Genomic DNA, 20,512 nt, shown 5'->3' with positions numbered 1-20,512 from the left:
AATACCTAAGTGTCAACATGGGAAGTGCAAGGAACACGGGATGTTGGTGGCACCTTAATTGGGGAGGACGAGCTCATGGTAATGGCTGGAGAGTAATGATTGGAATGATATCAAATACATCAATCACATGGTTTCCAGGTGTGTGATGCCATTCCATTTGCGCCATTCCTGGCATTATTATGAGCTGTCCTCCCCTTAGCAGCCTCCTGTGCTGGGGAAACCAGACAGACAACCTTGACTTGGGAGGATGACTCAGTAGGTGACAGCGCAGAGCCATACAATGACAGAAATAACCACTCCTTTCAAAATACATTGGATTCATAATATCTCTGTCTGTAAAACCCTTTCAGTTTCCAATTATAATAAGTAAAATACACATATGAAAATGTAGCCTTGATTTAATTGGCCTATGGCAAGTGTAAAAATATGACCTAACTATTTGTGGTGTGTTATTCAATAGCTTGTCAAGCTGCCTGCAGTTCTTCGTGTTTTAGTTGTGGGCATCAAACAAATGCAGATTTCGTTATAGCAACGATGCTAACTAAGCCTTTGCATGTTATTGGTAGTGGTATCAGCTGTTCCCTGTCTTTGAAGAATATAACACTGTAATCAATGTGGCCTTTGTTTATTGTGGGTGTGGCCAAACCGAGGGGTGTGAGCTAGAGGGTGGGTGGTATCTGCGTGTTCGCGTCACAGGTTAGTGCTAGCTGTCAATTGCAAAACAAAACGTCTACAACTTTAGATTTTAAGCAAAACTTGGAACGCATGGTGGCAGGGAAATTGGCCTCGAATCCGCAATTATCTAGCTACTGTAATAGTTATGCATGAATGCCGCTGCTTTCGTCGTATAGCCTTTTTCACGAGGACTTACACTAGAGAGCTAGCTAGTGGGCTACTGCTAGCTAGCTGACTTGCTAAGTTAGCTACCTAAGAAAGTGAGAGAAGACGAGGACCTATGCGGCTGATATCAGGTAGTTATTTATCTAGCTAGCCTTTCACTTATTATTTTGTTCACAACACAGCGATACATTGAGCCAATGCACTGCAATTTGTATATATTAAACATCTAGCTAGTGACCGCAATACGACCCTGGTTGTGGCAATATAGCACTGCTTTCTAGTCAGTAGTTGTGCTCTCATAATTCGTGTAGTTAGTCTACTTGTGGCTAAACTGGAAAGTGTCCTACTGGCGACAATGTTGCCGAAAATCGAGGGATTGTGCACATTTCTTGTCGTGCACACGTTTGCTGTGTCACGCGCCGCAGAGAACAAGGGACTGTGCTGACAAGTTATGCATAATTATGTAGCTATTTGCCTCCGCAAGAAGAGCACTAGACCAGACGGGAGAAGCTGGCCATTTACCAGTTATCTTTTAATATCCTCATTATTTTTAACTCTAGGCCAGGGCAAGTAATTGTACTCATTAGCACAAGCGTTGGGGGGATTGTCTGCATCCCAAGATTTGCGTTATTAAAGTGAAAGGAAATCTCATCACTTGTCAGTTGGCCTAGAATGCCAGTCGTAATTTTACCGTCATGTGAGCTGCATTTAGACAAAAAAAAAGATTACATTCATTGTATTTTTGCACATTCTGTCTTCTAAAAACCTCAATGGCATATGCATTGCATGAGAGAGTGGACGTTTTATATTTCCACTGGAACATGGGAAATTGAACCGCTATTTGTGTTGGTCGATATTCCAAAGGGTCATAGTTTTCTGACAACAGCATATAGTGCAGGAGAACAAGGTCAAAAGTGGATGGTGTTGTCGGGTATGCACGCCTTTGCCCTCCCAGCTTGCCAGTTGAAGAATGCTAATGAATAATTGAAGCAGATGCAGCATATGATCAGCATGCTCTGGAACAATAAGGCTTCTCTCAAACACTGCTATTTTATTGGTCCAAATGCTATCTGGATAATACAACAAGTTCCTGATTGCTTACAGAGTTAGGCCTATTCCACGGAGAGCTGGGGTTATTGTATGGGCCACCGCAGTAGCTAAACTACGGGTTTCCTGTGATGGTGTTGATCAGCTTGACACAATGTCCTCACATCCATAGATCTGGAGATTGAAAAATGATTTTGCTCAGAGCACATGGAACTGTGGTTTGTAGTAGCCTATGTTAAACAGTACATGTGTTTGTATCAGACTGAAGTGGCAATAGGCGGTACTGTACCAATGCTCCTTTATACTGGAAACGTGTGTTGATTTTGACACTGTAGACCCTGAGTGAACATGGGGTGTTCCCTATTGTCCGACTGTCGCTCTGTGGGTCCAGTCCTATTTTCTGGTAATTTAGGCCAGGGGTACTAACTTACCCTATGAGGTCCGGAGCCTGCTGGTTTTCTGTGCTACCTGATAATTAATTGTACACACCTGGTGTAAACGGGTCTAAATTAGTCCCTGACTAGAGGGGAACAATGAAAACATGCGGTGGAACTGTCTTTGAGGTCCAGAGTTGAGTTTGAGGGATGTAAGCCAATGGGGGGAGAGAACAGTTTGTAGTCATGGCATGGTTTTATAACATTGAATTTTTTGAGTATTAGAACCTACTGTACAAGTTTTTAAAGTGCCAGTTGGGGCAGAGGTTAAAGCCTATTGGGTTTAGGTCTAGTGATATTGGAGAAAGGATAGACTTTCTCCAGTATCACTAGAATCTCCCTGTTGGTGACCAGTCATCTAATCAGTTGCCTTATCCCATTGTAATCGGCAGCACATTGTTTGTACTTGGAAAAGCAGTTAGAACCTTAGACTATTGTTGTTGCTTCATCCAAGTAGCCATTTTCTCTGGATTTCAGATTCTTGTGGATTTAATGGTCCCAGATGCAGGTTTTTTGGAATGTTAGTATTGTAGTTCCTTGAGTACTCTGAGGGTCGAGGTGAGGACACATGACCAGTCTTGGACCTCAGTCAAAGAGCCAGTAGCTCTGAGGACCTTTTGAGTTTACTGAAAATCCAATTCTTCATGAAACATAATCCCTCTTCTGGGAAAACAAGGTCAAGGGAGTGAGTGGCTGTTTCTTAGTGCAGTGTAAACAGGGAGCATGGACCCCAAGCTCTGTTGATACGATGTAATAGTGCTGCAGTTGATCCATGCTACTCAACTATAGTCTCCACCGCTGGACACTGCAGGGCGATGACCCCTACACACAGATGCACATACACTGCTAGTTTATAGACTTAGTCAGTCTTTCTACTTGTGTTTTTGCATCTCTCATCACAAATGTTCTTCCTCCTCTCGATAGCGTGCATTCACCAACAGGAACCTCTATCTCCATCTTTACAATCCTCTTTTCTTTCAATTCTTAGCTACAATTGCACATTTAATCCCTGTGCAAAATATTTGTCCAATAATGAATGATTTATTTTCTCTCGTTTCTGCTGTTTTACCACCATCTCCTTTTCAATGGCTCTCTCCCTTGCCCTCCTTTGCCACCCTGTTTTCCTCCCTTCCATCCTTCACTTCTTCTCTTATTCCTTCCGGCCCCCCTCTACATTCCCCGCTGACAGTCTAGGGGTATTGTGTCTTCTGTACAGTAACAGAACATGCCTCTCACCCCGTCTCTCTCCTGGTGTGGTATACTGTAGGTGAGTGATGGAGACGAGAGAGTTGACCGTGGTGGCTGGCAGCTTCGTGGGGTTTCAGCTGCTCTTCTCTGTGGCCAGCCCGCTGTTCTCCTCAACCTTTACCCCTAGCTACGACCGCCTGCCCCCCACCAAGCTCACTGAGTGGAACTCCAGGTACAATACCCTTCCAACAGGCCTCTTAACAGGTTTCACGTTATAGACTAGTACTGTACCGACTCTGCTGTAACACACCTCTATCAGACATTATCCAAGGCACACTGATCTGAGGTCAGAAATGATAACTAGTCGAAAGGTAGACTAACAAGTTAATGATTATGTAGATATTTATTCTCTACATTGCTCTTGGACTGGCTTGGCATTCAAATAGTTTTATTGTGCTGATACTTCAGCTCTAATCAGACAAATCTTTATCTATTTACAATATCGTCATTTAGGTTGTCATGGGTCATCTTCTCAACTTTCCATAGTACACGTCAGGGGCTGGGCTTTGAATTCAAAGACCAGAAATGTGTAATTATTTTGGGGTTAAGTTCAAAAGTTGCCAATTGGCGTTTGGAATGAGTTACTCCATGTATTGAATGGTATCTCTTCTCTGGTATCAGTTTGTCTTGAGCTGGTGGGCTGTACCCACTATTACCACTAGAGGTCGACCGAATATGATTTTTCAACACCGATACCGATTATTGGAGGACCAAAAAAAGCCGATACTGATTAATCGGTCGATTTAAAAAAAAAAAATTAAAAAAAATAATAATAATAATTTTTTAACAAAAAATAGATATATATATATATATATATATTTTTTTTTTTGTAATAACGACAATTACAACAATACTGAATGAACACTTATTTTAACTTAATATAATACATCAATAAAATCAATTTAGCCTCAAATAAATAATGAAACATGTTCAATTTGGTTTAAATAATGCAAAAACAAAGTGTTGGAGAAGAAAGTAAAAGTGCAGTATGTGCCATGTAAAAAAGCTAACATTTAAGTTCCTTGCTCAGAACATGAGAACGCTGGTGGTTCCTTTTAACATGAGTCTTCAATATTCCCAGGTAAGAAGTTTTAGGTTGTAGCTATTATAGTAATTATAGGACTATTTCTCTCTATACGATTTGTATTTCATATACCTTTGACAATTGGATGTTCTTATAGGCACTTTAGTATTGCCAGTGTAACAGTATAGCTTCTGTCCCTCTCCTCGCTCCTACATGGGCTCGAACCAGGAACACATCGACAACAGCCACCCTCAAAGCAGCGTTACCCATGCAGAGCAAGGGGAACAACTACTCCGAGTCTCAGAGCGAGTGACGTTTGAAACGCTATTAGCGCACACCCTGCTAACTAGCTAGCCATTTCACATTGGTTACACCAGCCTAATCTCGGGGGTTGATAGGCTTGAAGTCATAAACAGTGCAATGCTTGAAGCATTGCGAAGAATTGCTGGCAAACGCACAAAAGTGCTGTTTGAATGAATGCTTACGAGCCTGCTGGTGCCTACCACCGCTCAGTCAGACTGCTCTATCAAATCATAGACTTAATTATAACATAATAACACACAGAAATACGAGCCTTTGGTCATTAAAATGGTCGAATCCGGAAACTATCATTTCGAAAACAAAACCTTTATTCTTTCAGTGAAATACGGAACCGTTCCGTATTTTATCTAATGGATGGCGTCCCTAAGTCTAAATATTGCTGTTACATTGTACAACCTTCAATGTTATGTCATAATTAATTACGGCCTTTATTAGGAATAAATGGACTTCACACAGTTCGCAATGAGCCAGGCAGCCCAAACTGCTGCATATATCCTGACTGCTTGCACGGAACGCAAGAGAAGTGACACAATTTCCATAGTTATAAGAAATTCATGTTAGCAGGCAATATTAACTAAATATGCAGGTTTAAAAATATATACTTGTGTATTGATTTTAAAGAAAGGCATTGATGTTTATGGTTAGGTACATTGGTGCAACGACAGTGCTTTTTTCGCAAATGCACTGGTTAAATCATCACCCATTTGTCGAAGTAGACTGTGATTCAATGAGAAATGAACAGGCACCGCATCGATTATATGCAACGCAGGACACGCTAGATAAACTAGTAATATCATCAACCATGTGTAGTTAACTAGTGATTATGTTAAGATTGTTTTTTATAAGATAAGTTTAATGCTACCAAGCAACTTACCTTGGCTTCTTGCTGCCCTCGCGTAACAGGTAGTCAGCCTGCCACGCAGGCTCCTCGTGGAGTGCAATGTAAGGCAGGTGGTTAGAGCGTTGGACTAGTAACTGGAAGGTTGCAAAAATGAATCCCCGAGCTGACAAGGTAAAAATCTGTCGTTCTGCCCCTGAACAAGGCAGTTAACCCACCGTTCCTAGGCTGTCATTGAAACTAAGAATGTGTTCATAACTGACTTGCCTAGTTAAATAAAGGTGTATAAAAAATCGGCAAATCGGTGTCCAAAAAAACGATTACCGATTGTTATGAAAACTTGAAATCGGCCATAATTAATCGGCCATTCCGATTAATCGGTCAACCTCTAATTACCACTGTTCCCTCAAAAGAAAATTGACACTGAGCAAATTTCAGGTCTGCTGAGTGGTAACTTGAACATTGTGAAAATTCTGTGCAACCTCCAGCACGTTTCTGTGAACACTGAGGCTGTACCCACTTTAAGTTACAGTTTTAAAAATGGCCAAGTAGTCTACTCTGGTTATTTGATTGTAATGTAGAGCTACCAGAGTGTCCACCATCAAAAACAACGGAGAAAATGCATCCCATAACATTTTAAAATGGCTGGTCTATCATTCAGCCTACATTAGCAGCCATTGTGTGGTGTTCAATATAGGCCTATATTCCATGAGACTTTGGGGGAAAAAACTTGCAGGGCTTGACATTAACCTGTTTATCCACTTGTCCTTTGGACAAGGAGATTACTGAAAATGTTGTGGTTTGATGCAAGAAACCATTTTACAAAATAAAATGCTTTTTCCCCCCATATCATTATGACAGAAAATCTGACAAAGTATGCTACCCTCTGTCTATTGGCTAATTAACTTATTCAAACCTGTCTCAAAATACAACACTGTCCCATTAAGACAAAAAATAGCTCTTTACCTAACTCGCTTTTCAAAGATGTCTAGAAATGTATACATTTTGTGCTCTTGTAGGAAGCAATCACTCCCCCATTACTGACTACAAATTATCTATAACTGGTCTAATAACTAATTAACTAGCAAAGGATATGAACAAAATGTGCACACGTGGCTACATGCAGCTCTCGCTTTGATCTCAAAACAAGCACGTCTACTCACGAACGCTCATGCTGTAAACACAGTCCAGTTCAAAGTAAATACATGGCAATGGTCTATTTGCATATAGGCCTACTCCAGCGCTGATTGTTTATGCCGCACCGGTATTTGTAGAGTACGGGCTGAGTAGTGCGTGTCAATGTAATAAAATCCTACTCCGATGTGTTCTGCCTACAACAAAATCTCTTGCATAGTTTGTTTTGTTTAGGTATGTTGCATTGTCAGTGGCTAATGTTGTGTTGATTTGATCACAATTGCACAGTCAAGGGAAACTTTGATCATGTTAACAGGGAAAACTAGAACAGTGGTCACCAACATTTTGTGAGTCAAGATCACATTCTGAGTCAAAATGCAAGCCGAGAATTACCGCTCCATTTGTTTTTTTAACATTACAAAAACACGTGCGGCCTATGCAACAATGACCAATTAAAAACAGTACTGTAGCAATGAGGTTTTTTTCAGTAAGCTATAGGCACAATACATTATCACCTCATATTGGCTTTTCTCGAATTGCCCAATGCGTTGTTGTTTGGGCCATTTAAAAAAATATATATTTCAAAATTTGAGGAAGGCTATATGATCACACCGGTAATAGATCCATTGTTGCATTACTTGTGAGGCACAGCTGAGTGAGCATACATTTAAATAATTTGTCTTTTAATTTTATTTTACTGAGCTAGTGGTGCCCGCATCTAATGGTCAGTCTCAGCGGAGTGAGAGAACAGCAGACTGAGGGTCCACCTCTCAACATCCCTCCGCTCTCTCTTTCCTCCACTGACACAGACCAAAAAGGGACACCGTCTTCCAGCTGATGGCAACTCGAGTCGCACCGTTATTTCTGCCTCGTGCACAAATTCATGTTGTTACTCCTATGAACAGAGAAAGTGAAATATTAAAAAGACTCAACCCACTAATAATAACAGCAATGCAAGCCTATAGATACACTTTCCTACTCATTCATTACTGCTGCAGTGCGTGTTGTAGCGCTGAGTGGAAATGGGAAGAACATGCGTTTTATGGCTTATAAAAGTGTTGAATACAAAGTGTTGACAGTGCTGAGTAAGAACTTTAACGTGATCTCACTCATAAAACAGCAGCTTTTTGCTGTATTTGTTGATAGTCTGTCTCTCTAGTCATGGTTTTAAACATTTTGAAATCTCACAGTATCAACTTTGCTGTAGCTTTCTTTTATGCCTGCTATGTTACTGCCAACACAGTAATCTGAGCCATCCGATTGGCCAGCGGTAGGCATACAGTGCACTTGATTTGCTCTCCGGCCCCGCCGGGAAGGCAGTTTGTACCTTCAGACACATGAAATGGTTCAAATATGGCAACAGTTCAACTACTTGGCACACAGGCAGCTGAATCGGGTGCACCTACCACCAACAGCCCGAGACACATAAAATAGGAACACAAGCCACGGCAGTCCTGGGGGGAGCTGCGCGGCAGTCCTGGGGGGAGCTGCGCGGCAGTCCTGGGGGGAGCTGCGCGGCAGTCCTGGGCCTCAGTTCAAAAAGTGGTCATGCACACTGAACACTGCTACAGGATGTGTGTACCAATGCATAACAAGCCAAAGGTGACACACTGATAGTTATTGAAGTTTGATTCAAAGTTCCCCTTCATTGCATAACGGCTCCCAGTGTGTCAGTGTTATTATTTATTCAAGCTTTACTTGTAAAGGGACACAGAGAATATCTACAGAAAGATGCACAGCAGAGATGTAAGCCTGAGGCGTAGGCTAAGGAACACGTCACTAGCTAGATGTTCAGTTCAAATGGGCTAGAGGGAGAGCAAATGCACTTGCCCCTTCTGCTTCGTAAGAGACTGCCTCAAATTCCACTCTCCTCCTTGATCATGGCAGTTATACGCTCTCAGATAGTGATGTTTTAATGGTGACACTAAAAATAACAATGTTCATTGTACAGTGGCTGGTCTGTGGAGCCAGCATTGCTAGGTCTGTGGGACAGCTGGTGTGCCCAGGTCTGGGGACTGTGTGTGCGGGTGAGGGGAGATGAGGCGTGGTAGCACTGGAGTTCTCTTCACTAGCCCAGATAAAGAGTCCCAGAGGTCAACAAAATCTGAGTAGTTTTACACACACACGATTCTCCTTCAAATTAGTTCCATTGCCAAGGTTCCACATGGCCCAAATGAGGTTTCTTCATTGTGTTCTCAGTGCTGTAAAGGATGTTGTTGTTATGTTACTTGAACTGTTTATTAGTATTACTGCTGCGGTGGTGCTAGTCTTGCAGCATTCTCTGCCATTGCTCTAACTGTCCCTGTTTCTGTGTGCTTGCCCAGATTGGTGTCCACTGTCCATGCTCTGATCGTGGGCCTCTTCTGTCTCTACATCCTGTGGTTTGATGATGCTGTCAACGCAGACCCCGTCTGGTAAGATGAACTGCATTACTGTCTGCTGTCTGTCACTCTAGCAGCCGTAGCTACTAGCCTACCCTGGGAGGGAGGGAGGGAGGGAGGGAGGGATGATGCTGCCGCCATTCCCCACTGTCAGAGAGAAATCTCAGTGGAGTCTCAAGAGAAGTGTAGATTCAGTGGATTTGTCCTTTCATTGTCTTTTCTATGTTCTCTCTCCTACTGCTGACTGTGTGATTACATCATTGTATCCTGAAAGAGAGGAATGGTAATTTCCCTATCCCTCCCTCCCTCTCCCTTCTGTTTCTGTCTTCTACTCTCTCTTCTCTCTCCTCTTTCTCTGTCTTCTACTCTCGTGTTTCTCTCCTTCTGTTTCTCTTCCTCTCTTGTTCTGATCAGACAGGCCAGAGTCCTGCCAACAAGGCTCCTTTTCATAGCAAACAGCAGCCCAGTCTTCAGCCCCCCCTCTTCCTCTTCCCTCCCCTTCTGGTGACCCCCCCAGCAGCACCCTGCGTCTCTGGCTGTCTGATCAATACAGCACTTCCCTCGCTGTCATTGTCTGTCTGTCGCTGATGGAGCGGAGAAAAGGGGTTGTGAAGGGCCAATAGGGAGGAGTCCTGCCACCCCCCCTTCATCTGCTCTGTGCCCAAATGTCTCACATTTAGACTACTCTCTTTTTCCTTCTTTCTTTGTTGTTCCTTTACTGTCATAGGGTTTGTTTAATAGGGGTGTAATTGTTGTACCCTCCCAGCCCAAGTCATGTTGTCTTGTTTTTTCCCTTTGTTTTGGTCTTTGTCTGTGTAGAATTGGCACTAACCTGTTGTCTCTAATGTATTTGCTTTCCTGCCCATCTCTTTTAGTTTCTTACTTTTCCTCTATTTAGACTGGTAGCCATGTTATTTTGCTAGCGCAGTAGCTAGTTCCTCTTATTGCAACACTTTATGGCGTAAGCATTAATCCTCAGACAATCTGATTGTTACAGCATCATTTAGACATGCCACAGACTGGCATTGTGCTGGGCTTCACAGAACTAACCGCCCACAAAACCTGCATTGTGACAGATTCAGCTTCTCACAACGTCACTCTGGCGCTTCTGCCTGGGTTTTGTCATCTTAATCCAATCAATCCAAATCGTTTTCCAAATCCGCCTACCTCACATTGCCTGATTGGTTTATCTGAGCTTTAAAAGTGCGATGTAACCAGTGTGAGCAGAATATACTCAATTGGTGTAAAACAATAGTGCTCAGTTGGTTGATCAGAGTTCAATGATGTAACCCCAGGTGTGGCTTACTGTAACATTTAGATCCCTTTATTGGTCAAATACACACAAGGTCCAACTGAACTGTGACTTCCGCTTTTTAACCCAACACCTCCAAAAGACTCAGACATACACATAAATATAGAGGTTTTGGAGAGGTGCAGGGGACTACCACACTGGGCGCCTGGGGAGCTGTTGCTGGGGGGGTTAAGTGCCTCGCTCAAGGACACAACGGCAGGCAATCGAATCTGGGACTTCATACCAGCAACCCTCCGGTTGCCAGCTCACTTCCCGATAGAGTTTTCCCGGCAGACCCGGGATTCAAACTGGCAACCGTCCGGTTGCTGGCTCGCCTCTAACCGCTAGGCTACCTGCTGCCCAGCCATACCTGGATCAGTGATGGAATCTGAGAACCTTTGGACCCATCTCATCCTGACCCCTCCTGTTGATCTATCTGAAGTTCATCTCTTAGCTTTAACAGATTCACAAGTTTATCTACGAATGGCTTCGACTCTCTATATGGGTGAATAGATTATTAGCCTTATGGGTGGGCTCCAGGATGTACAGTAAACATGAAGTGAAGAAACCATTGGCTGCATATGACATTGATCGTGTCTACATGAGTGTGGTTCAGAGAGGATGTTGCACTCAGACATACCCTAAACGGGTACGTTGGGGTGAAGGTTGGTAGAGGTGAGGAAGGGCGGTGTTGCGTGGAGCCCCCCTCTGATCCAGAGAGCACGTCGTGGTGTGCTGTCACAGAGAGCCATGACCCCGCCCTCAGCAACAGGATACCTGTGATGGAGAGAGGCCAAAATCAGATCCAGTGTCACTACTGAGACACACACATTATTATGACCACAGTCACTTAGCAGATGCTCTTGTCAAGAGCCTCTTGCACTCCAGTCCACTCACAGGCCTAGACAGTAAATGTGGCCCATGTGATACAGTGATCTGATAACCATAATGTTGCTAAAACCTTGTTCGAGCAACTGAGTCGTACAATCCACTCCTACAGTCAAGAGAACAGTGGTACTCATTCTTACAGTATGTACTATATGCAGGCTACTGCTCACATGTACACACATCCTGACACGTATTTGTCCATGAGCACACAAGGATACAGGAGGCAAACAGAAACACACCCTCTGTATGTGAGCACAATGCATTTGTCAACACAGTGCTGTTTAAACTGGACCTTCCCTGGACACGGGTATCTCAGTAGTAGCAAGACTATGACTCATGACTTGGCCATGAGAAGAATGTGCCTATTTTTTTAATTAGCTCTCATGCTGGAAAAGGTTGGAGACCCCTGCAGTAGACTGCACTAATACAGTATGTAGAATGTTTTGTGGACTTCACTAGATTTCTATGAAATCGTAAGTAGCTTTTGTTTCTGTTTTACAGTAGTTTTAGCATTAATCTGTAATGTGGCGACTGTTATTCTGAAAGAACACTTTGTTTTGTTTTTGCTGTACAGGGGGGAGCCTGGACTAGTGAAACTGAATGTGGCCATAACGTGTGGTTATTTGCTCTATGGTGAGTCTCTCTCTCTCATGTTTATCCTCTTGTATAACAATAAGCCATCCACATTTCTCTGTGGACAGTAGATGGAAATAACAAATTGTGTGCTAACTCTACCCTCTTGTTGTTCTGTGTAGACCTTGTGCTTCTGGCCACTAACTGGAGCACAATGGGGGACAGCTTTTTTGTCTGCCACCACTTGGCGGCGCTCTATGCTTATGGATATGTCTTGGTGAGTCTGGGGGGAAACCATGAGCACAGTGGCTAATATTAGATGGTTCTTTGGTGCCTTTGTGTTTTGGTATTGAAATACTCAAGTCTTCTTTCTAAAGATGTGTTGCACATTTAGTCTGTTTTTAGGTTATTTCTGCCCATGTTTATTTGTGGTAATACGTCTTTACGCTCTCTGCAGTCTCGTGGCGTGCTTCCCTATTTCGCCAACTTCCGTCTCATTTCAGAGTTATCCACACCTTTTGTGAACCAAAGGTAAGCTAGCTCCACTTTTACTATATATTAATGAATACTCCTGTTTATCAGCCCCGACCTCTGTCAGTGTTGACATTATTCCGTTCTCCTCCACGTATAGGTGGTTCTACGAGGTGCTGAAGTACCCTCGCTCGGACCGCTTGGTTGTGGCCAACGGCATGGCCATGGCAGTGGTCTTCTTCATGGTGCGCATCTTCGTCATGCCTCCCTACTGGGCCCGGGTGTTTGCCACCTTCGGTACGGAGGCCTTCGAGCGCTTGGGCATCGGTGCTCAGGTGGCCTGGATCACATCCTGCATCGCCCTGGACATCCTCAACACCATCTGGATGTACAAGATCGCCCGCGGCTGCTACAAGGTCATGATGGGCGCCAGCGGCAGGAAGCCCAAAGAGGTCTCCCCGCTCAAGCAGAATCATGTGAATAACCACACAGACTAAGAGATACTGGCTGGAGGGGGGGACATAGACAGACTCTGTGGAAGGGAGACAGGAAGGACTTCAAGGGCTCTTATAGCCCCTGCTAGCTCCAGCCTTGCTATTATCTCCATACCTGGAAATCATGCAGCCGAATGGGGTCAGGTCCTCATCCGATTCAGCCTCACAGAATGAGACTGGTCCCACACTAGCTTCTGTACCTCAGTGTTTCATCGACGGTATGGTGGTACCCTGGCTGGGTTTGGTTGGAGATGAGAGTAGCTGTTAAGTACACTCATTCTTGTTCACCTTCAACTTCAACCCAAGCTCAGTCATCTGAAGTGCCTGTGATGGACAGGTAGAAAGCAATAAAAGAAGAAACCGTACTCTGGCTCTGTCAGAAACTCCCTCGGCCATCATCCTTTACGATTTTCAGTTCCCTGACCCGTCCAACCAGAGGAGAGCCTCCTACTTTGTCCTCAGAATAAGGACCTCTTAGTGTGCTAGTTTGACAGACCGGGACACCACAATGCCTCTTACTGCATTTGCTGTGGCCTCCTTTTTATGAACACCACCTACATTACCACCAAACCGGTCCCCCGCTCACAGCAACAGTTCAGATTGAATCACCACTGGATTTCCCATCCACAGCCAGGATGCACATCCAGGGGAAATTGAGACAGGGATGTGGGGATTGGATCCTACCGCCAACTCTCCGGAATCATTGTTTTTCATGCTTTTGCCTCATCTCATCCAGGGTCTGGCTGTGCTCTGTTTGGGTCTCCTGGGTCTCAGTTATCCCATTTGTTCCTCCTGTTTCTCAACCTCAAAACCAGGAATTGACATCAACGCGTCTTAACTTCACTACACTATCATAACCCTCTGTCACAGTGGAGTGGTTAAATCCATCCAGTTTGATGCTTCTGTTCTACCTCTCCCCTGCCTTATAAAGACTTGTCATTCCCTCCATATGAGAATAATCACAATGAGTTGTTTTCTCCTTCTGTAAAGATGTTTTAGCCTTTGAAAAGATCTCATCCATTATCTCTAGTTCAGTGGACTGGAAAGGACGTTTTCTCTCAGTTTCTCTGGAGATTTTCCCAGCCACTGTAGTGTAACACTACTGTTAGACACTAGAACAAATGTTGTGTTTATCTAAGGTACCTCTGGAGATTTTAACTTCCATTTTTCTCTATTTTCTGTGTTATTGTGAGAACTGAATTTGGAACAAGAGCGGTTCCCTTTTGGGGGGAAGCATTCTCCTGTCTTAGGTGTTGTTCCACCTACAGTGTCAGCCATAGGAATGCTGGAAATGTGATGTTCAAAATCCTTTCTTTTGATATTCATGTAAGATCAATTATGAATGACCTATCTGACAAGAACAGCCATACATACGCTGGCAATGTTGTACTATATGTGTAGCCGTGTAAAGTCCTACTGTATTACTCAGTTGGAAATCTTCCTTTCAAATTGATTTGATTGATTCAAATCACTGAGAGCTTGTTAAAAAAACGTATTATGATGATTTATACTCTAGTTTGGATCACTAAACAGGATAAATATGAATTGCATTAATCTATGGGTTCCTCTGCAGTGCATTTGATGTTTTTCACCCAGCTGTATTGAGTGCATGTTAAGTGTTTTGTTCTCTGTCCTCCTCCTGTCCCTAAAGCGTTGACGTGGTTTGGGACGGGGGGGTCTGAAATGTTAGACTTTTCACTGTGGAATGAAAGCACACTCCCCATGATGGAGAAATGACCTGTTGAGCCCCTCCATGTACCACCGAGGAGGGTTGTATTGTCGTGCCTTTACGCAAACAGGAAATCTAATGCAGTCCGGTAGAGATTAGCATGATATTTTAATGTAAAACTGCTGTTTGTTTTCCTTTTTTCTCTCTATTGTAATCTCTTCTCTCTATGGATACTGTTATGTATATATTTTTGTACACTGCACAATAATGAATCCAGACAAGTATTCTCCGAAGTTGACCCCTCTGTAGGGCCTGCTTGGTTTTCTTCTGAATACGGGAGCGGGCCTCGATATGAATGTTGTGGTGGTTCTAGTGATATTAGGAGGAGTGGGAAGGGGCTTAAAGAGGCTGCCGGTTATGACCAGAATGAAGGTGAGATTGGAAATGTAATTATTGTCATGTAGTTATTCAGCTACATCAGCTCAGTTGAGAAGCTAGTGACATTCAGCTCACTCTTCTCACCCAGTCCTCCAATACTTCAAGCTGTGAATAGAGCAACATGTTTGTGTCATTCATCAGTCAAGAAAACAATATTTTCAACTGAGTACATGTGTAGCCTGATGATGAGATTTCTGGTTCACCAGTAGGCTGTGGTGTGCATTTTAAGTCTGCTTCGGATGGCTGTGAGAGAGGTTGTACTTCTGCACAATGTCCAATGTTTGTACAAACTATTAATTGGATGTGTAGCGTTTGTCACTGACTTCAGTGTGTCTGTGGTGTGTTGAATTGCAATGTAGACCTCTGGGTGATTTTAAAAATACTTAAAGTTTTGGTTTTTGGAAATGAGGAAGTGACACGGCGGTTTCTGTAACATCATGCCCGAGTGCACTTGTATCTGCAAGAAATAACCTGTGGCCTTTTATCCCTTTGAAAGGCTAATATTGTTTATTAAGAGAAGGTACAAATGCTCTCAGGCCCTGGTGAGAAATGAGGACATATTGTAGCTCCTGGAAGAACTGGTAGAACTGTTGCATTTATTTCAGCTGCATTGCATGCATTTCATCTCTTTTGTAAGGTTGAAATTAGCCACAAGACTTTTAGCCATTTTGATACTAAATGTCATGGATTAGCCAGTAAACTAGACTATGACTGAATCAATGAATTCTTGCCCCAGCTTTTTGTGGACTCTCTCGGATAGTCCTGCTTCACCTGTGGAGCATATCTGTAGACCGCAGCAGTCACATCCTTAACTAATAACTAATATTCATGATGGTGATGAAACGAGTGAACATGAACTAATGAGGGAAAAAAGCATAGATCAAATGTTGCCAGTGGGTTTTTGGTTTTTCTTATTTTAATGCAATGACATTTGTTTCATTATTATTTTCTGAATATTTTAATGTGAAAAGAACAATACACGGGCCTTAGGGTCCCTGTCTCAACACCATGTGATTTAGATTGTCTACAATGACCACTACTAATGATGTCGTTGTAGCACTGAAAGTTGAGACTTACTTGAAAGTTTTGCTCTTCAATAAATTTGAAGACAGAAAAAAGTCTCAATCATTGCTTTTTGGCTTCAGAGTAACAATTCAAACACCATTGACTTTCATGTATTTTGTTTACACTGGTGCACAGAAACTGAGACAATTTTATGAAAAAAACTGCATGTTGGATGCATCGTAGTCATGCACACAGTAGTGTTGGATGGTTCTAAGGTTTGTCTGGCTCAGTCCAGTCTAGCTAGTCCATCACATTTTAATTGTCACATGCTTCGTAAACAACACATGTAGACTAACGGTGAAATGCTTACTTACGGCCCTTCCCAATAATGCAGAATAAAAGTAACGTGAGAAATAAATACACAATGAGCAATGATAGTTTGGCTGTATACAGGGGGTAGCAGTACAGTCTGTGCAGGGGTCCGAGGAAATGTAACTAGATATGTACATATAGGTAGGGCACCTGAGTGGCGCAGCAGTCTAAGGCACTGCATCTCAGTACTAGAGACGTCACTACAGACACCCTGGTTCGAATCCAGGCTGTATCACAACAGGCCATGATTGGGAGTCCCATAGGGTGGTGCACAATTGGCCCAGCGTTGTACGGGTTTGGCTGTCATTGTAAATAAGAATTTGTTCTTAACTGACTTGCCTAGTTACATAAAAAAAATGAAAAGGGATAGTGACTAGGCAACAGGATAGATAATAGTTACCTGTGTGAGAGGGTGCCAGCTACCGCTCCTCTTCTGCCCATTCTACAGGAGTTAGAGAGAAACAAGCATCTGAACCACTGTTTGGCTCTGATTGAATCCAGCTCTACCGTGTGCGCCGGTCAAGGGGCTGGGTCACAGACTGGGCCTGGAGAGCGTTACCAAACATGGTCACATGAGACTCAATGAAAATCTCTTCTGCTACACACTCAAACACACACACACACACACACACACATGATGTCACCTACACTAGTACACAACATAAATGCACTGCCTTCAGTGCTTGTAATGTTTTTGTAGTCTGACTGAATCTGCAAATCGGTTGGTGCTCCTTGGATCACACATGTCTGTCTACTCTAAGTGGATAGTGTATTTGAAAACACGGATTTGATCATTTAGGTCTATAAGTATTAGTGAAATCTCCTTTTCCATTTTTACATAGCAGCTTTCAGCAGTTCCATTCAGCATTCAAGCTCCCCATGTCTTTAGCCAGCACTATTGAGCAGCATATTGTTACATTAAAGTAACAAATGCAGTATTGGGATGTTTGAGGAGGTATTTGTACAGTAAGCTTTCCCAGACTTAAAAAAAACTACTCTGAAATCAACATTCCAGACTTCTGAGAGGCTATTAAAAGAACAGATTTTTTACAAGGTACTTGAAACCCTGGACAATTCAGTGGGGATTTAACATGACTTTTAACCAGTTTATCAAATAGCAGTTTGCTATCAGCTACTATACATAAACACTTCATAAATTCACCCAGACACTTGGGTATTAATTCACCAAAAGATGTATCAGTCAAGCCCAGAATTTGTTTCAACTTTCTGACCTACTGTGCATAGACAGCCCAAATGATGATGTTAAGAACCCAGCCTTCTGAATTCTTCTCAGCCTAGGTTGAGGAGGCCTTCTACCATAAATAGCCAGACAGTGGACGAGGGGGGAGCTGGAACTTTGGAAATGCCCCTCCACCATCCAGAACAGCAGTTTTCTGTCTCTCGCTGCTTCTCCATCTTTCTCATCAGTTCCAGCTACACACGTGCACATTATTTCTTTGCTTTGTCAAATATTATGACTTGCACAATTTGTCTGCCTCTCTTGGATCTCGTAGTTTTCCCAAAGCCTCAGTCTTCTCATCTCCCTTTGCCTGAGCTCTGTTTGTAGCCTAGGTGTCCTTCCTACCAAGGTGTACCCTCTCTCATGGCTATTTAATTACTCCTGTGTTTCTAATTCAGTTTGACTTTAAAGTTATGTTATCCAAACCTTGTCGTTCTTAAAGACTCCATGCAACACAGTATTTCCAGTACGTTAGCGTTCAAATGAACAGACCATCATTAGAGGTTTCCAATCTGGAGGTGTGGTATGTTCCCTATGCTTCCTCTCACTGTATATGACCCACAACAGACTCACAGCACAGCAAATATGTAACCGTAGTTCATTATCAGTTTGAGGGATTCCACTTTCACATCACATGACATCTGGGCTGCTCCAGCCAGTTATGGCCCTTCCTTCTCCCATCATGCCCAAATAAAGTGTCCAAATTCCTCCTGTGTGCCTCTTCTCTCCTTGAGATCTTTATAAGACCCTTGCTTGGTCCCACACTCAGCTACTCTCTCTCTCTGTGCGCTTCTGTATTTCACTGACAGTCTGTTTATGGCCATGTTACATAAGGCTCCACTATAATTTAAGTTTGTCATCACAGTCGCAGCCTCATACCTAAAGTAAGACTTTAAGGTGAGCTTTAAAGGGGCAATCAGCAGTTGTTACATCCATTTTTAGACATAAATTAATGTTTCCATTGATTCTTGAAGAATGTAACTTATAAATGCCTCATGAGCTTAGTTTTAATGTCTTACCCCCTTCAGAACCCAAAATATAAGCCTGTTTTACTCCAATGTTTGTAAACAAATTCAATGTAAACAAACACTGTATAGCCTCAAAACATGGTTAAAACTATAATGTTGATATCATGGATGGTCAGTCCTTGCATCCATAGGTCTATGAATATGAGTGATTACATTTCTCCAGCTCCATCCCTCAGCTTTTTACCAAAACAGTGGTTATTGTTTTAACTGCTGATTGGCCCTTTATGGTTTATGAGTCCTATCTTCACAAACAAGCTCTATTTAAGCTTTGCTTAGTTTATCTTTTTCTGGTCATTGTTTGTTAAAGTGTGCACTTTCAGATTCACAGTGTTCCTCAAACTCTTCATGACTATGTCCTGTTATTAAATGTCAACTATTGGGTTATAACATAGTTGTTAACATTGTTAATGGTGCTCAGTAGTTAGATCAGTAGCTCAGTAAGACTCTATGCTTCATAAACTCTTGGTTTATACACTATCGACTACTGTGTGTAAAGATGTCTGCCAAACTCAAACTTCTACTATCACGACAGCTAGCCTATCAGGCTGAAACTCATTTACTGTCAAAAAATGTGTGACCTTTTCCACACAAATGCAGTGCAATTGCAATCGTCTGAGCTGAGGCATTACGACTCTTCTCAACCCAAATCATTTACTTTTATAATGTTGGCAGGTCTGTGATCTTCTAGAAACCATTATAAAACAGGTATTTCTCCACTGGTGTACTGGTGGAAATAGTTCATTTGTCTTTGTCGCAGGCAGAGAAAGTCCACCTGACTTCCACTCTTCTTCATTTGAGAAGCCCTGCAAAAAAAACACATTGGTGTCCCAACGATATGCTCCAACGTGTAATTACACTGTAACTGGAATTTGTCATTTATTGTCCATCATTGTCTAGGAACCTCCATATTAAAAACCACTTGGAATCATGTGAGCTTTGCAGACAGTGTCACTGCTGCTCTACCATACTACTCTTGTCATGTTATCATCAACTTGATTGATTTACAGTAATCCTGCCTGTATTGTTACTGGGTCAGGGTGTTTGAACTCCACTATTCCAGCATTCCCACAGCCCTCCACCATAACCCCTTTCCCCATCCTCCATCCCCTCATAGTGCTCTTTCCAGAACCTTCTCTTCATGCCCTGTCTGGTAACGCATTACCACCATATGTGTGGGAGAGTGAAAGTGGGACAAGACAAACAGCAGTAGGGTGAATCATCATGCTGCTCTCTGGGGAGCAGTGCTGCCTGTTCCCCTTTGACACTCCACAGCCTGCTGGCTTTGCATTCCATTCCCTTGTCATCTGCCTGTGGACGAGCAGAGCAGCGGAGTGAAACACTGGGGTATAAGAGGAAAACCAGCTCATTGTTCCAAGTGACGTCAGGCCCCCAAGCCATATAGATCAGACCAACGACCTCAAATGAAACTCTATGGAACACACTATACTATATGTGTGGGTATAGGGGGTGTATGGGGGTGTTGTAGAGGTATTGACAAGATGGTAGAAAAACACTTGCCAACAAGGGTGTTTAGCACTTTTTCTTGGCTTCTTTTCAAAGAGATTTTTTTTTTTTTAAGTAGATTGTAGTATTTAGTTCAAAGTTTGTTATGGGAAAACTAAGACAGGAATTGTAGAGCATCAGGGTTGAAAATGGTAAAGGAAGAATATATATAAAATGTGAATCACTACGTAAATACATTTGGGATACATTTAATGTTTTATTATCAGGATAAATCATATTGCTATTCATACTGAAATCATTTTACATAAGAAA

The 20,512-nt window shown here is 42.7% G+C and overlaps 1 protein-coding gene across 2 annotated transcripts; it reads left to right on the top strand.

Moving 5' to 3' along the window:
• The first annotated feature begins 649 nt into the window (after positions 1–649).
• Positions 650–15,499, top strand: tlcd4b (TLC domain containing 4b). Of its 2 annotated transcripts, none has more exons than XM_014193522.2 (7): positions 650–971; positions 3,589–3,741; positions 9,211–9,300; positions 12,021–12,079; positions 12,202–12,296; positions 12,477–12,550; positions 12,651–15,499. In XM_014193522.2, the coding sequence occupies exons 2-7, from the start codon at positions 3,596–3,598 to the stop codon at positions 12,985–12,987; spliced, it is 801 nt and encodes a 266-aa protein (XP_014048997.1). In that variant the 5' UTR covers positions 650–971; positions 3,589–3,595; the 3' UTR covers positions 12,988–15,499. The 2 variants fall into 2 exon arrangements, with proteins under 2 accessions (XP_014048997.1, XP_014048999.1); XM_014193524.2 differs by having other exon boundaries at positions 679–696.
• Positions 15,500–20,512: the final 5,013 nt, after the last annotated feature.

Source organism: Salmo salar, chromosome ssa03, assembly GCF_905237065.1.
Source record: "Salmo salar chromosome ssa03, Ssal_v3.1, whole genome shotgun sequence".
NCBI lineage: Eukaryota > Metazoa > Chordata > Actinopteri > Salmoniformes > Salmonidae > Salmo > Salmo salar.
The sequence above is the reverse complement of the archived record's forward strand: the minus strand, read 5'-3'. Positions and strand labels throughout refer to the sequence as shown.